This window comes from Dermacentor variabilis, chromosome 2, assembly GCF_050947875.1.
Source record: "Dermacentor variabilis isolate Ectoservices chromosome 2, ASM5094787v1, whole genome shotgun sequence".
Taxonomy (NCBI): Eukaryota; Metazoa; Arthropoda; class Arachnida; order Ixodida; family Ixodidae; genus Dermacentor; species Dermacentor variabilis.
The window spans coordinates 103,816,106-103,834,640 of NC_134569.1; the positions used below are offsets into that span (position 1 = coordinate 103,816,106).

Genomic DNA, 18,535 nt, shown 5'->3' on the forward strand with positions numbered 1-18,535 from the left:
GAATAATTAACTTAATTACACTAATTAATTTTCTAATTAACTACATTACAGCACATATATAAATCTACGATCTGCAGCAGCTGAGTGCGCACGGCGTATCCACTTATAATGAATTCTCCGGACAGCACCAGTTGCGAGATATTAATTTTCAAAGTGTCCGTCTAAATGCGTTGGTGCGTATGCCAGTTACTTTGGTGCTTCAATGCATAGAACAGCTGTTCCTTAAAAAAGAAAATGGAACCCCAATTCATTTCGTCGGACACTTTGAAAATTAATATCTCGGAAATGGTGCTGTCCAGATAATTATTTCCAAGTGGATACGCCGTGCGAACTGAGCGGCTATAACTGGCAGATTAGAATATGTGGCGTAAAGTAAATAAATAAAATGTTATTTGGCGTAATTATGTGAGTTAATTCAATTGAACATTTGATTTCTCGTAGAAGTAACGGCCGTCTCATCGCGTAATTATGATCAAGGGCTAGAATTGTGCTATCCACTATATAGGCAATCTTTAAGAAATTTGTTGCAGAACAAAAAAGAAAAGAAAAACACCCTGCATATATAGATAGTTTATTTTAGAGGCTTGCCGCAGTCGTTCTTAAAGCGTCAGTGTAATAAACTATGCTACTATCTAAGCTGCGGTGCTCAAACGCTGACATAATGCAAAAAAAAAAAATGCAGTTTAGCGATTCCTCCGGCACTTCTTCATTCATTTACTGCGACATCAGCAAGCTCTCATAGAGGAAACCACCACGTATTATAGTACAAGTTCTTCTCTACAATGCGCATAACGTCGATCTCGTTGGCTACACCGCTGCTTGTTGTGGCAACACATGCCAACACGCCACCTATCTCGAATTGCATGCATGGTGGCGAACCGTCGGTCCACGTTCCCTCTTGAGTCAAGAGTGTCGCATTACCACAACACGGTTAGACTCAAGAGTCGTTACAAAAAAAAAAAAAAAAGAAAGATATGTACAAAAGCTTCGCGCGATACAGTGCGTGAAGTATTCAGTAAATATAAGCCGTCCAAAAAAGAAAAAGTTTTCACAAATATAAAACAAGCGAAAAGGAAATGAAATAAATAAATAAATAAAGAGAAAGTCATCAAAGATGAGGAGAACGAATAAGGAGAACAAACAGAGAACCTAACTTTACAGAAACATTCAGTGTGACTCAGCCGCACGAGCGCATGCAATGAGCGCAACAGCAGAGAAATAATAGAGAGTTTTAGTTTAGGGGACGCAAGCGGCTTGTGTACGCAAGAGATAGGGGCCACGCTACTGCGCATGCGCAGACCCCTACGTCTGGCTCTGCGCATGCGCAGTACCGTCGCCCTTAGTTCCTGCGTACGCAAGCCGCTTGCGTCCCCTAAACTAAAACTCTCTATTAGCGAGTTCGGTGGACGATTTCGCCGCGAACGTAGCGCCCCTACAGAGAGGCGGCGAGGAGGAACGGCAATGGTGGACATCAACTAGAATATTTGCTCAACCGGGAAAGAAACATGCGGAACACGTATCTTTGGTATAATTAAGGGTTCATTACGCCCGATTGTGTTCTTTTGTTGTCATCCACAGATTACGATGTACAAAAGTGATGGTCTGGAACAAGATACCACGTCACGTAAAAGAAACAAATAAATATTGAAGGGCACTGCTACAGAAAAGCGGCCAAACTTAAAGGCTCGCACACATCGTTGCTTCGCTCAGGGTTACCTTGCATACCATTTTTAAAGGTATTTTTATCCACTACAACTGTCATTGGCGTGTATAACATTATTTTTATTATGTCATAATTGTATTTTCTTATTTTGTACTTGCAGAGTATGTAGCATTACGTTGTAGGCTACGCTAACTGCATTATCACGCATTTCTTTCTTTCTTTTCCTTTTGCGTACTGCCTTATTCTGATTCCCGCTTCCTGTTTATCCGAATTTATTTATATTATCTCAGCAGAGATTGATTTCTTGCGTACTTTCTTGCTTTGTAAACACAAAATGGTGCTCGTACCTACACATTCTAGTTTATTACACCCACTACTAGCATATGGGTATGGGCCTAACCAGCGCTGCCTATTTTCACATGTTGTAATCAAAAGAATGTGTAATAGAGATGAAAGACACGGCCTGAATAAGCAGAGGCCAGTGCTGTAAAGACCGCACACGGACGAGTGCAACTGCTGCAGCCCAGCCGGAACACGCTGCCGCAACAGCGCCGACCAGCGGCAAGCTCTCGCACAGAGATCGCGTAGTGCTTACAGTCGACTCCGGCGCGTGGCGCTCCCTGTCTGCTCCTTAGTAGGGTGCCTCGATGAGCGCGCTCCCCTCCGGCGCCCTAGCTCTTAGCTCTCCTCAGGGTGCCTCGCTCCCCTGGCTACGGTGGTGGCCACCATACCTTGGGCTTTCCGACACGAGGAGGCGCCGGAGGAGTTTTGAAATATTTCGGCGCGAAACCGCGCATTATGTAGACGGGCTCATAGGCGTCGCCGCGCCTGTGTTCGGAGATAACGGGCGGATTGAAAGCGTCAAGCTAACCATGTTTCTCTTAATCACTGTTCCGTATTTACTAGGAGTGTTCGAACAGCGAAATTTCCTAATCGAATTCGAGAAAAAAAAATGTGGCCTTAGAAATAGAGAACCCATAGGGAATATTTTATCATTTCTAACCAAAACGAAATTTAAAGTTCGTGAAGAGTTCGCACGGTAAAAAAAAAAAAGGAGAGAGAGAGAGAGAGAGAGAGAGAGAGAGAGAGAGAGAGAGAGAGAGAGAGAGAGAGAGACTTTTCTTTTACATTATTTTGTACACGCATGAAACGCTGATGATCACAGGACGTTGCGGCTATGGTGGCGTTCAGGGCATGGAATCCACCAAGCTCCTCGACTACTACGTCAGGTTGTATAAAATCAAGGAAACTGTTTATTTAGCTTAGTTACACGGCTCCAGTACGGAAGCCCACTCCATGCAGGAGCAAGTTAAACGTCCAAGTTCACATAAGGAGCCTCCGTTCACTCTCGAAAAGTGTGTCCTTTTAATACCGCCGTATTCCCTACGGGAGTCAACTAGGGAATCTGAAGACTGCCCAGCAGAAAAATAACCATCGTTGACTTCGTGGCGATACCACGCCCATGCTCGCATTAACCCGCCGTAACTCTGCCCTGAAGAGACTGGTTTGGAATCAGGGCAAAGAAAGCAACCGGCGACCCCCAGTTCTGTCGCCGTTATTCCCCCCCCCCCCCTTTTTATTTCTTCGCTCAGGCTGCCAGGTAAAATAAAGGGCGGGGTGAGGGCCTTTAGTGGAACCCTGCAACAGCCGGTGTCCACGCTGCGTTGACGGCTGGATAAGTGCTGAGGGATGGGCGGTGGTTTGACTCGTCGCAGATGTCTAATTAACTGCGCCTCTCAATTCCTTGTCGGGGTTCCCTCCTTTTCATCCTTAGCTCAGGTTTCGAGGTAATGGTGGGGTGAGCGCCCTTTATAGGACCCTTCAACCGTCGGTGTCCACGCTGCGTTGACGTCTGAATAGGAAGGATGGTGGTTTGACATGTGGCAAACGTCCAATTAACGCCTTTGTGCTCTTGTGATGTAACAAGGAGTAATCATCATCATCATCATCATCATCATCATCATCATCAGCCTGGTTACGCCCACTGCAGGGCAAAGGCCTCTCCCATACTTCTCCAACTACGCCGGTCATGTACTAATTGTGGTCATGCCTTGCCTGCAAACATCTTAATTTCATCCGCCCACCTAACTTTCTGCCGCCCCCTGCTACGCTTCCCTTCCCTTGGGGTCCAGTCCGTAACCCTTAATGACCATCGGTTATCTTCCCTCTTCATTACATGTCCTGCCCATGCCCATTTCTTTTTCTTGATTTCAACTAAGATGTCAATAACTCGCGTTTGTTCCCTCACCCAATCTGCTCTTTTCTTATCCCTTAACGTTACACCTATCATTCTTCATTCCATGGCTCGTTGCGTCGTCCTCAATTTGAGTAGAACCCTTTTCGTAAGTCTCCAGGTTTCTGCCCCGTATGTGAGTACTGGTAAGACACAGCTATTATATACTTTTCTCTTGAGGGATAATGGCAACCTGCTGTTCATGATCTGAGAATGCCTGCCAAACGCACCCCAGCCCATTCTTATTCTTCTGATTATTTCCGTCTCATGATCCGGATCCGCCGTCACTACCTGCCCTAAGTAGATGTATTCCCTTACGACTTCCAGTGCCTCGCTGCCTATTGTAAATTGTAATTGTAAATGTAATTGTAAATTGAATATTGTAAAATATTGTAAACAAGGAGTACGTCCGATCAATTGAGGAGCATGTAAATGCGAAACAAACAACTGTTTTCTGTTGTCGACTCTCCTGCAGCAGAAGCATTCAGAACAGAACTCACCTGCGTCGACCTCTCTTCCTCAAGACTCCAGAAGTGTCGTTAGCCCTTACATTTGAAGAGAAACGGATATTTCAGAATGTCGAATAGCCAGAACTCGAACGGGATGCGTATCGAAAAGCAAGCAATACACGACATGAATTCAAAATTTCCAATATTTGCACAGCCTTAGTATTTACAGAAGGCGACTATGAAGTCGGTAAAATGAAGACAGCTTCCCGTCATCGATTCCTTGGTCGTCGCAACAAGGTCTCATGAAAGCAAGTTGAAAAGCAAAGGCTGCTCTCTGTAAGCTAACTTCGGCGTTTTTGTGAATAATGCGGCCCTCTCACATCTTAGTTATCCAACTCGGCGATCAGCTTACCACAGCCCCGAGCGCTGCGTGATAGCATATGTGGCGTGTACAAGCCAGCTCGAATCTCCAAAACACCCGCAGCCAAATTTATACGTATTACGGTAGTTGAGAGTGTCTACCAAAAGCAAACTTTTTTTTTTCAATTACCGGTTGTTAGAAAGCAGAATAACTGTCTATGCAGTTAGGGCGAGCACCTCCACAGGTTCCAATGCAGCGGAGTAGAAGGTGGCGAAGTGAAGGATTGCTGGAAGTGAGGCAGCGGCATCTGCAATCTTATAACGGTTCATAAATGTGAATCGTTACCTTCCCTTGCGTGACTAATCATCACGGCTCAACTCTCCAATGGCTACACACGGGCAGGCTTGCGGACGGGCGGGCGTGCGTATGCGTGTGTTTCTGAAAAAGTGCATAAGTAGCAGCGTCGCCGTCGGGCTTAGCGTACCGAAGATGCACAACGCCACCGGCGGAAGCGCGTGCTACGCGAGCGGCGCCAGTCTTGCTACTTTTCCAACAGATGGCGCCACGTGAAGGGACAAGCGCGTTCCCAAGTGCGAGAGGGAACGTTTCGCTGATTCTCAAGCGCGGAGAGCCGAAGATCAATTTAGACAACGGCGCAAGTTTAGGGAGGGATTAGGAGGACACGCAATTACAGCGACAAAGATCGCCGCGATTTGCTCGCGGCGGACTGACTGCCTTCCGGAATAAAAAGTGAACTAGCATGCGAGCTGCCCAATTGCTTTGTAAGCTACTGGCGACTCAATTTGTCCCTCGTGAATTACGAGTAAAGAAAACGCTCGTTTGCCAGATTGCTGGCGGGTAGCAGCGCTGACGGCCTTGCTCGTTTTCCTTTGCTGCGGATTTCCATCGGCTCGGCGCCTTAACGTGATGCAGTGCAAACAGAAGCGACGAGCAGTGAGCCTCACGTTCTTGTTATTTTAATTGTTTGTCACATTCTTGCGCGAACCATGTAGCATTTACTGCATTCACTACGCACACGTGATGAACTTGAAACGTAACCGATCTGGGAACCTGAAAGCGAAATATAAAGCGCACGCTTGTGACTCGGAACAAAACGCAGCAGCAAGGGACGTCATAAGAAGATGACTAAGCAGTGAGAAGCACTTGATAAAATTACCTATAATATATAACGAATTAATTATTAGCGATTAATTAATCGTAATCCAACCAAAATAGCTGTACCTAAATGTGAAATCGCGAAGACGCTGCGGTGCCACCTTTGATGCTGATGTAGGCAAATTAGCTCAGCTCATTTGAGTTACGCGCTAACTACGCGCTGCTTTCCGCAATGCGGCAGAGATCCCCCTTTTACAAAAGTGCAGCTCGTCCATATACGTAGTTTCGCTGACGTGCGGCGCTTGATACAAGAAGCCAAAGCTAAGGGCTTCAAAGGTGAGAATGATCCTTTCATTCCAAACCGCAATGACCTCTCCTTCTTAGACTCCCAAAGAAAACAAGCTAACCCACTCAGCGACTCCTATAGTGCTTACTTTCAATCCTTTAAAACACGCACACGCACAAGCACGCACACACATATACCGAAGCGGAAGCGGGGGAAGGGCGGAAAATCGCGAGAGGAATACGCATGACATGAGGCAGAGATCCGGCCTTTCCGCCGCATGCCCTCGGCTGGCGACAGTCACCGCGAGACAGCCGAGATAACGGGGCCCGGCGACACCGTACGTCGACACACGACGACATTCCCTGGAGGATTTTCGCATTGCATTAATTCCATTCTTACGTAGCGAAAGCTGCGCCTCGACACGCTACACGAGAGACGACGTAGAGGACGTGCGCAGACTTACGTCCATCGTTTACGGCTTTTCTTTTGTTTTTGTTTTTTTTAACGTGCACCGAAATCTGGACGCGCCCCACCGTATAGACAGACGTCGCCTCCCGTTCCCTCCTGCCATGCGACCCTCAAGTCCGGGGATCGAATCTGTCGCATTGTGCTCTGAGCAAGAACGCAGCAGGCTACCTGAGCCAAGGCTATACTGGTACCTCTCCGGGGAACTCGCATCTCGAACACGTGCAATCAACGCATCAACGTGCAGTCAGCGGTTTCTGTTCCTGTGCCCAATAAGAAACTATCACTCGATAACGCAAGGCCCATCTCCTTAATCTCGTGTCCAGGAAAGTTGGTGGAGCACGTGGTCATGCCACGCTTCAGACCAAAGCTCTCTACACAAGACGTGCTGCTGCAGCTAACACAACAAATGCTAAACCCAGGATCCAACACAACGTACACAAAAGCCATAACGGGATTAGACCTAAAGAAAGCCTTCGATAATGTTCTAAGCCGACCTAGGAGTCAGTGAGAGAACCTTCGAGTACGCCAGTGACTTCCTCAGGGAAAGGAGGGCAACCCTACACCTGGGATGCTTCCACCCTGAGCAAACAGAGCTGGGAGCGACAAGAACTCCACAAGGGACATTACTCTCTCCTTTCTTAATCAACGCAGTTATGATTAGTCTGACAAAGCAATTAGGCCAGTTAACCGACCTAAAATATAGTCTGTATGCCGACGACATCGCCTGTTGGGTGACGAAGAGACGGAGGCCATGCTGCAAAAAGCGGCAACAACGGCAGAACGCTGGGCCGAAACTAAAGGCCTGGCATGCTCTCCAGAAAAATTAGAAATTATCTTTTATGGACCCCTTTCTAGGGGCCGGAAGAGTCGCAAAGACAGACCGGATATACAAATTAAGATTGGCGGAAGGCAAAATAGCCGCAGTTAAAGAAATCCGGGTTTTTAGTCTACATATTGCGGAAAAAGGCCACAGCGGGAAAACCAATAAAAAATTGAAGCGAAGACGACACAAATCACAAGAATGGTTATGAGGGTGGCAAATACACACCGGCGCATGAACGAGAGCAACGCATTGAGGCTAATCGAGTCTTTCGCAATTAGCCGAACAGTATACGAAGCGCCATCAAATCATCCACATCAAATGGCACAAAGATGAGATGAACAAGATGAATGGACTCATCCTAAAAATTTACAAGCAAGGCCTTGACCTACCGGTCACCACCAGCACCGAGAGATTACTGGCGCTGGGGTTACACAATGATTTAGGAGAGCTCATAGAATCACATACCACAGCTCAATACACAAGACCAAAACAGTCGGACACAGGTAGATACATCCTTCATAAACTAAAGATCAAGCTTCCCATAGCAGGGAAAGACGAATGTGACATCATCCCGAATGAAATCAGGGACAGGCTCATCATTCCCCAATTCCCTAAAAACATGCAACCGATATATCACCCGGAAACAAGAAGAGAAAGAGCAAAAGCTCTTCACAGAACATACAAAGACGATAGACGGGTACTATACGCGGACGCTGCCTGGTCAATGGCAGAAAAGCCGCAGTGGCAGTGGCCACCAATTTCCCCGAGGACACCAAAGTCACAGCCACCATTCCGTGTGATATCCTATAGAAGAAGTGGAGGAATGCGCATTGCCCTAGCCCTCAATATAGAAGGTGAGACAACAATTATCAGTGATTCAAAGACAGCGATCATTATTTATGCAAGAGGCATAATATGCATAAAGGCACTTAGACTGCTAAATTCAATACCCACAAATGTTAGAAACGTTCTGAAATGGGCCCCCGCACATTCACATCTCCCCGGCAACGAATCTGCCGACGCCCTCGACCGAGGACTGACATACCGGGTCAGATGACTAAGCGGAGACGATGATGAATCGGGCGAAAATCCGCCAGTACGGCTACTCAGCTACAACGAAATCACCGAGCACTAAAAACTCGGCAGAAAAAAAATATCCACAATGACGTAAACAATTCTATAAAAAAGAGGAATGGGTATGGAGGATACTGAAAACGCGCATATTTCCAACGCCAGCCTCTAGGCGCAGAATATAACAGGTGATCTACGATCCCCCCTGCAACCTTTGCGGTGGCATCGCAGACCTCTTCCACATAATTATTATAAGGCAATGCCCCAATAAAATGGATGCATTAAATATCAAGAACGAAAGCAACTGGGAGACAACCATGGCTCGCTCAGACCGTAATACCCAATTGAATATCATCAACGCTGCGCTGGAGGCTGCCTCCCTCCACAGCACCGAGGTTATCTCCAGCGCATGAGCGAAAGGGTGTGACCAACACCCGGTAATCTTTCCAGATTATGGAAATAAAAGTTGTACTCTCGCTCTCTCTCTCTCTCTCTCTCTCTCTCTCTCTCTCTCTCTCTCTCTCTCTCTCTCTCTCTCTCTCTCTCTCTCTCTCTCTCTCTCTCTCTCTCTCTCTCTCTCTCTCTCACTCTCTCTCTCTCTCTCACTCTCTCTCTCTCTCTCTCTCTCATTGTGAGGTCTATAGATGACAGATGACGCGTCGTGGTCACACTGATGATTGCGTAAAAAAAATTGAATGCCGAACTTTCCCAAGAGAAACGGCACGAACCACTTTCCGTCTGGCCGAGACACCTCCATGTTTAAATCGCCCACAATTACGACGGGAGTAGAGTCGGTAGGGGTGATTCAACCAAACGTGCGTACGCTTGGCGTTCGCGGCACGATCTTCGTCCGCATTACGTGCCGCCCGCCGTCGCCGCGCACATTCCCGCTTCTGTTCGCGACGGTGTTCTTCGTAGGTGCACTGTTCTTCCGCACTCCGCACCGCACGCGGCCTACCCATCGCACAAGTGAAAGGGAACAAAGGTAAGGTTACGGTGGTTTGCCTATAGAGCCCGCGACCTCGAACCGCTATAGATACAGAACAGCGTCTATTCCGGTTTTACTTTCTTTATTACGATATTTTTTATCACAATACGTTTTCGCATTTCTCGCGATTAAGCGGAGCTGGGGCATACCGGCGATACAGTTTCGCCTTATGCTTTAGCATTTTTAGCTCTGGGGTGGCCGCCATATCTTTTGACCACGCACACAAATAGCCAGAACCTAGCGTACAACGCAGCTCCGCTGTAACTAAAACATCAAATAAAAGAAACATACTTGGCGCACCGCCCACAGCGAGCGTCCGCGACGCTGCCACCATTAAGTTGGCACATTCTCAATTTGCAACCACTGGAGCCCATCCCCTGCCAAACAAAAATCACGCATAACCACTTAAGGGCGCCGAAATGAGTGCGAACGAGAGAGGGACAGGGAGCAAACAAAGAAATATATATATATCGTTATTATGCGCGATGCGCTGGTCCCATGAGCACGAAAGGAAAACGAGGAAAACGTGCTCTAAAGCGATTTCAAGATGGAATCCACGCGCGCGGAGTTTCAGCGGTCTCAGCAGAGAAGCCCTTTGCCGTTAGAAAGAAACGCAAACTTCAATCGTCGTGTGGGCTCTTCCAAGAACGCTGCCGCCTTTCCGAGGCGAAGAGTCATTAAGGACACGGGCGGCGAATGCTTCCGTCAGCGGCAGGTCTCCGCCCAGTTTGCATTAATTAAATCTCGCTGGCATAGCCAGAACATAGCCAGGCAGTCGTTGAACTGTTTGAATTCAACACAGATAGACTGTTTCCCGGCTTTCGGAGTCTCTAAACAGTTATAGCGCTACCCACTCACTCTTACCCAGTAGGAAAAAAAAAAAGATTTAAAAAAAGAAAAGGAAGCTGCAACCGAACGATGCTCCTAAAATTGATAGTTCCCGTGATTTGCATTAGAAAGGTTTGATCAGAAGAACTCTTTATAGGGTGGCCTCAGGAAGCCGTTGTCTTTGCAGGTTCTGGTAGTCAGCCAGCGTACGCAGGTTGAAAAGCATACAGTATAGCTTATGTGGTTAATATTTTAACGCATTCTTCGCCTACATATACAAAGTTAAGCAATGGGTTACTTAATGATGGGCACAGAATAATGGAGCTGCCACAAGCAGAGCCCACACTACCCTTTCAACTCGCTCACCATGCTCACCACGCCATCGGTGAGTCGCATTCAAATATACGTAACCGCCAATGAACCACCGGCGGTACTTCGCAGTACACAACACAGTGAAAGCAGCTGCGGCGGCTCATCAGACCTTTCTGCGTCATTGTGCACTTTGTAGTAATTGCCGCGATGATTTAATGGTGACCTTCTCTGTCATCTGCACGAAACTTGTGACACTACGAAGTGCACCTGTGCAGCATGCTGGGGCGGTGAAACCTGGATCTTTTAATCAAGGATTTGGCAACATTCGGTGGGGACTCCTAGCAACACAATTTACAGCAGGGAAGAAACCGTAAAGCGGCAGATACACCACACGATTCCATGTGCGATTCGACGTACGACCAGTCGTAACAAGAACCACATCCAGCAAGTTTTCGACCGAGTCCATCATGCTTCAAAAGTCGGAGTGACAAGCTCCTCAGGCCTATTGGAACGCCTTTTCGGAAGCCGCGCCGGACCCCCCTTTCTTTTTTTTCTCTCTTTCCTTGACTGACAGCTGCCGCTTTATAAGGTTAACGAGAAGTGCTGAAACAGCTGCAGCAGTTGCTTTCCGGCATGCTTATTTAAAGATGCAGAAATTTACTGACACTTCTTAGATCGTGCCGGCAACACGTCGGGTACTTCTTTGACATTTTCGTCGCGCAAGTCAGGCAGCAAGAGCAACAGGACGCTAGCGCATGCGCTTTGCGCGTTACATGCCGCGAGGCAGTGCATCCACGACTGCGCGATCTTCAAAATACAGCCTGTAGAACGATACGTTGCTAATAAAACGCGTGACATAGGCCAAGCACATCTGGCCGGTTATATCAGTCCAAAGTTGACGACGACCGACGAATGGATGGCTGATATCGCGCATTCCCCGTTGAACGCGAAACGCAACAGAAACGACGACCTCTGCAACAAAACCGAGGACGCCAAGTGCGAACTCTACAGGCGTTCCTCCACATACTGATCCTCGGGAAACGCCCGGATCCTGATAAGTGGCCGTTTTGCACGACCGGTGTCAATGACGACAGTACCAAAAAGCTGCGCTGTACGTGCGAAAGGGCAGTTCCGAATCCAGCCCGCCCAAAGGACAGAGACGGATCCAGGCACACGTCCCCGCCGAACTCTGAATGGCGTTCGGAGCGTGATAGCTGAAACGCGGAGACAGCTCGCCCAGGCCCTAAGCGACGACTCGTAGCCGCTTCGAGCAGCACAAGGCCGGTGCACATCGACCCGTGACGTCATGCTACCTTGCCCAACTGCCATAGAATCCAACGGGAACGTTCCCAAGTTAGCCGCGGTGATTTTGACATCAGCGCTTTCGTCACGCCGGGCTTGGCAAGCGAAATTTCGGTCCAAGTGGTGTGACGTCACAAAGTAGAGTGCACTGGCCTGCTATATAGGAGTTTTCTGTTTGAGCGCATACTCGGGAAAAGGAAAAGCGCGCCCAACGATTGCTCACCTTCCTGGGCGATTCGACGGCGCTGGAAGAGTAGTGGTCGACGCTGGTGCCCAAGCCATCTACGTCCTTGAGCCGGGACGACGTGGGGGGGAGGTCCACTTCCTCCGGGTACCGGTACTTCTGCGCAGAAACAGAGACAGACGGTGTGTGTTAGCGGTCACGTCAGTTCAATCACTACATGCTAGAGTGGACGCTTGTGAAGCGCACGAAACTACATGCACGGACAAACTGCCGCCCACAGCATATATCAGGGAGATAAAGGTGGACTGAGTGCTTAGATTAACGTTGTATTGCGTTATATTTCTCACAAAGTGTTCATTGCAGCCTGATACCTAGGAAGCAGCGTTTCAGGTTGGAACCAATAAATAAATAAAGAGAGGAAACAAGAGATAAGAACAAGGGCAGTCAAATTCTTTTTTCAGGAATCCGGTTTTAGCCGAAAAGCGTCAGCGAAAGCAAGTTGACCCAATAGTTAAGAGTGTTCGGCGTTCAGCTGCGAGCCTATATACGTATGCATGCGCACATGCACTCTCGATACAAGGAGACTGGTAAGGCCAAGGTCGCGGATCAGCATGTCGCCAAAACCATGGAGCAAGGAAATAAGCACTATACAGGAGGGACTATTGCGCCGCACGACTGAGGCCAATTTGAGCCCAGCACGTGATCATCACGTCAGAGCACGCGGTAGGTTCTATTGTTCCCACTCTGCAGGCAGACCTGCGGCAGCGCGACCGAACAAGTGCCGCATCGATTAAACACTACCGGGAACATACATTCTCAACCACTACGCCCAGTCTAAAGAGGTCAAGAGGCCCCGTGTTAGGCCGACATTGCGAGGAAGGAAGCGAAGGCAATGACTTCACAGATAGTTCGCTTGACAAGGGTGGCTGCGCGACCTAATACGCCCTCCTAGTTTATTTCCTTTCTCCGTGGCCAAGAAAATATAGTCTTATTTGCGTCCGTTTCGCCTAACGCTGTGGCGAAACTGCGAAAAAGCGTCGGTGGTAGACGGTACGAAGATGGGTATGAGAGCAGTCTATAGGTCCTAAAGGTCATCGCGCTCCAGCCTAGTGCTGCATGAACTGGGCAAGTATACATTGCCGCTTAAGCAAAGTCGTATCTAATTTTGTTTTCGTTTTTTCCCCACTTTAGGACATTGTACCTGCGTAATGATGGACGTACATCAAGACCCATTCTATTTGTGTTCGAATATCAAGTGCACTGATTTCTAATTTCTCCATCGCCGGGTGCAGTTGTGCCTTTGCTAGACTTCAAGAGGATTTTGCTATTCCCCGTATTCTATGCAACTAGGACGATGAAGAGCAGGCTCTACAGTCATACAGCATGTTCCAGCGTCAACAAAATTAGTGAACCAGATATTGAAAAAAAAAAAAGAAAAAATAGAGGGACGAGGGTGGCCAACCTCGAAGCAAGTGAAAGTTGCTGTGGAAAAATAGACTCACAGAAAAAAAAAAAGCTAATTTTCCTGTGGAAATACAAACCAAGAACTGTGACCCCTACTTATGCCAAAGCCCGAATCATTAAACCACCACCGTATGCGATGCCTCGCTATACGCCTCTCGCGAACTTCGATGAAAGACGATGTTCACACGATTAACAGTGATGACGTTCGGCGATCTCACACCTCACTTAGCAAAGGCGTAAAAAGCCTGAACACGACGAATAAGGCGAGCAAAGTTCGCCCGGCAACGAGCACGAGGAAGATGAGAGCACAAAGAGGCAACGTATCGCTCTCTTCAAATGCAACAGCTCGCACAAAGACTATTTTTGAACACACTGCAGTCATATAGCAGTCAGATTAGCGCAACGATCAGGACGTACGTGATAAAAGCAAACGTTGCAACGGGCATGCGTTGTCTTTTATTTCATCACGGGTAATAATGAACAGAGACACAGGCAAAGAAAACACACCTGAAAGTATACTACATACTGAGATCATCGGCACTCAACCGATACAGAAAGCCGAAACTTGCCCATCTTTCAAAATTAACGTTCCTCTTCCTAAGCTAGTGCCATGCGAGTAGTGGCTCCAGTACTGGAGGGTTTGCTGAGCTCCCGTGCACTTCAGTGACAGTTCTACGCCTCACTCCCCCCCCCCCCTTCCCCCCGCCCACTCCCAGTTTCGCCAAATCTCCAACGCAAACTGAGAATCAGCCCTTTTTTATTTTCCCCAATCTCCAAAGATCGCGCTTCTTGGGCAGCCAGCAAAAAGCCAGTCAGCAGGTATTACGGAGCGCGTCTCCTTCTCAGTGCCTTCCCACGCCACACTACGCAGCGCGGCAGGCAATGCAAGCGATCCTTGCGCACACAGACACGCGGAGGAGCTCCGCCCGCGTATGCGGCCCGCGGGAATGGCAGCGCCGGAGCACCGGCGGCGGCAGCAGCAGCAGCAGCATGCTAAGAGCTCGGCGATCGTCGGCGCAGACGCCGCATTGCAAGGCTCAGAGCAGAGAGAGGGGAGGCGTTGGTCCGCGATGATAAACACGCTGGGACGGCACGGGAGGGCCCGCCAAATCCCCCGAGATGGATCAGCGCCGCGCTCAGGCCGCGCCTGATGACCCGGGAAGATGGGAGCCACGCACGGCGAAAAGCGGCGGCACGCGCAAGCACGCACGCACGCACGCGAGGCTTCCGCCGCAACGACCACCGACCCTTTTCCTTCTTCCGCCTTCATGCGCCACGTTCCTTTAGCTTGACGGTAAAGGCCTCGATCCCCTGTCGGACAACAGCGAAGACCCGTGGCCCCACGGGCGGCGGCGAGTGGCCGACGGTGGTGTTAGCCAGCGGAGCCGGTACGACGAACTCGACCCACCCATTTCTCGTGTCTGATGCACGGGCATCAGGAGTTCCGACGTTGCTATGGCGAGAGCGTGGAACGGGCTTGCTTGGGAAACCGCTGACCCGCGATGCTGCTGCAGGCAGCACCGCCAACGCAGGTGAAACTCCTTCCTCCACCCCCCCCCCCACCCCCCTCCACACACACATTCGCTGCTGGGCGGAGAAAAGGCGAAGCCTTCGCGTCAACAACGCGCTCGTGTCAGGCAGCAGCATTGGAAAGTGGAATTGTTCGACGGAACCGCAATGTTGGCATCTGAATTACTTGGGCAAAAAGCGAACTGGAATGACAAACGGTTGGCTGCGCAGTAAACAGCGACCGTGAGCGCGCAGTATATATACCCGCCGCGTTAGCTTTGTGGTTATGGCGTATCGCTGCTGAACTCCCCAATTCCCGGTTCGATAGCGGTCGCAGTGGCCGCGGGCACTTCGGTTGCAGCGAAATGCAAAACCGCTCGTGTGCGGTTTTGCAAAAAAAAAAAAAGGGGGGGGGGGACTTGAAATTGACGAAAATTAATCGCGAGCATCCCACTACTGCGTGCCTCGTAATCTTATCGTGGTTTCGGGACGTACTATAAAACTCCAGAATTCAATCTGAATTTTCAGCGCACGGTATCCACGTGGCTGCGTCACAGTGCCACTAACTCGTCTCTTCATTTGTTGCACATTTCTGTGAAGGAAGCAATGCTCCATACAACGCACAAGTGATCAGAATTAGCATTATGCTCAAATAACTAGCTTTCTGGCCAAAGCAATTAAAGGAGAATCCCATCTATACAATAGTTCAGTCGTCACAGAAGGAAACGCGACAGTCAGGGCGCGAAGCCAGAGGTCCTGTGATTGCAGGTTCAAAAACTGCAGTTAAGGAAGGATGGTATTAAGCTTCATGAGACAAGAACATGTTCTTACTTCATCCAGTCAGAAGCATATTGAAATGAGGTGGTCACACGCGGTTGAGCCCACATTTATTCCTCACGTTACTCGTGCTGTTCTAAATTTCTAGCCATGCATTCTCCCCTCTCTCCGATACCTTGTCGGTCTTCGGTCATCGCAAAAAAAAGAAAAAGAAAAAGAAACACGATCATGTGCAAATGTAAACCTAGCGAGAGCTGAGATCAGAATGGTATGCTTATGATATCAATCATCAGAATAACCCGGCTCCTCGCAAAACAAAGAAAAAAAAACAATCCGGGATGGTGGGAAAGAGAGAGCGTCCTCATTTCGCATCCTTTATCGTGGGAAGCGCGACGCGAATTTAACTTTTTTTTTTTCATTCCCGTCCGTCATTGGCTAGTCTTAATCATCATCCTATTTTTATTTCCACTGCAGTACGAAGGCCTCTCCCAAGCGACCTCCAATTACCCCTGTCTTGCGGTATTTGATTCCAACTTGCGCCTCGAAATTTCCTAGTTTCATCATCCCAAACAATTTTCTGCCGTCTTCGACTGCGTTTCTCTTCCAATGGCACCCGTTGTGAAAAATCTAATGGACCAGCCGTCATATGCTGTACGCGTTACATGGCCTGCTCAGTTCCGTTTTTTTTTTTTTCTCTTAATATCAACTAGAATATTGGCTATCTCCGGCTGCTATCTGATCCACACCGCTCTTTTGCCGCCTCTTAACGTACGCGCCTAGCATTTTTCGTTCCATCGCTCTTTGCACGGCCCTTACGTTGTTCTAGAGCTTGTCTCTTAATCTCAAAGTTTGTACTCCATATCTTAGGGTCCCCGTAGAATCCAATGATTTTACAGTTTTCTTTTGAACGAATGTGGTAAGCTCCCAGTCAGGATTTGGTAATGCCGGCCGTATGCATTCCAGCACATCTTCTTTTGTAAGTTTCCTTCTCGTGGTCAACGTCACCTGTGAGTAATTGACCTAGGTAAACGTGTACACACACACACACACACACACACACACACACACACACACACACACACACACACACACACATATATATATATATATATGTGTGTGTGTGTGTGTGTATGTATGTATGTATGTATGTATGTATGTATGTATATGAGAGTCTTCCAGGCGTCCCAACTATCATGCACCAAGATTTAAAAATATGCAAAAGTTACGTAGCTGGACAGAAGCAAGGTAATGTGAGAATGCGATTCTTTTGCATTCCGCCTACTGATATAATTAGTCTTAATTATTTATTCAACTTCTCAAATGTTACAATTGTGTGAAAAGTGTCAATGAGAAAATTGTAGTGCAACATGAAAAACTCCCGATACAGCTTTCTGTTGCTCAATACGTGCTACATAAAAGTGATTCTCCAAGTGTGAAAGAAGCATGTGCATACACGCAAAATTTCCGCGCAACTGGCCGCTCAGGGCACCCTTGCGAATAATAATAATAATAATAATAATAATAATAATAATAATAATAATAATAATAATAATAATAATAATAATAATAATAATAATAATAATAATAATAATAATCAAATGTGTTTATTAATAAAGGGCCCATGAACAACCTCGAGGGTCTTGGTGCTCGCGCACTCGGCAAAACAATGCACAGGAAGAACAATGTAAGCTCAAACACACATGCCCACGCGCGCACACATAAAAAGAAATAATAATAATTTCGCGAATACTGATTTTAACACAGCATAACATGTGTACAGGAAGATACAAAGCAAAAGTGGAGAGACAGAAAGATGGATCGCAGAGTGATGGAACACACAACAGATACGAGAGTTTTCGTTCAGTTATTGAAATTCCTCTGAAACTCCTTTCAGGAAAATGTTAAAATTAGGCATCAAGGGATCCAGGGACTCTGAATGGGCGTTACATGTCGCCTGCGATCTAGATAGAGCGTCACAGAAATCTGAAGGCTGAAAGGCGCGCTGTTTCCTTGTGCCTTTCTGCGGCATGTAAAAGCGAACAGCAGAAAGCAAGTGCGAGCAGCAGATTTGTCCACGTATTAATCTGTCAACAAAAAGAACATCCGATTTATTGCGTCTACAGGTGAAGGTAGGCAACGTGACGAGTGTATGTGTTAGCTCCATGGAGAAAAGCTTTTGACAGAATCTATGTTTAAATACAGAGGTGAACCTTTTCTTTTTTTCACATTTTCGAGAAGTTCACAATTTGATCTACAAGTGCCGCCCCAAACCACGGAGGCGTACTCAAGAACTGGAAGGTATACCCTCTTATATCGCATGTCTGATATATGATTATACCTGATATACGCATCAAGTTGCACTGTCTTTACTATCTTGTCATGTAATATTTGTTTTTCCTTTTTTTTACTGTTCTGTTATTTCTTACAAAACTTGGCAGTTCGTGCTGGTTGGTCCTCGTGGTGATTTGGTTAGTGATGTGTTTGTAACGATCCCATGCATGAAATGCTGTAATGTCACGTTTGCTTTGTACGCCCACCCTTGCCTAAAGCCTGGCACTCAGGCTGGCAGTATCCTTTTAAAGAAAATAAAAGAATACAAAGTTGCAAATTGCCCAGGTTGTTTGAAGTCTCTCGCCACCCGACATACTGTGCCGAGCGTTCGAATTGCACGCCGCGTCGTCTGTTGAGCGTGGGGCGAGAA

General features: G+C 47.7%; 1 protein-coding gene across 6 annotated transcripts in view; it reads right to left on the reverse strand.

Moving 5' to 3' along the window:
- dlg1 (MAGUK family member discs large 1) overlaps positions 1-18,535 on the reverse strand; it is a 717,696-nt gene that overhangs the window by 562,735 nt on the left and 136,426 nt on the right. For all 6 annotated transcript variants that reach the window (XM_075681544.1, XM_075681545.1, XM_075681543.1 and 3 more), the window contains one exon: positions 12,124-12,243. In XM_075681544.1, coding sequence (XP_075537659.1) covers positions 12,124-12,243 — 120 coding nt within the window. The remainder of the gene's footprint in view (positions 1-12,123; positions 12,244-18,535) is intronic.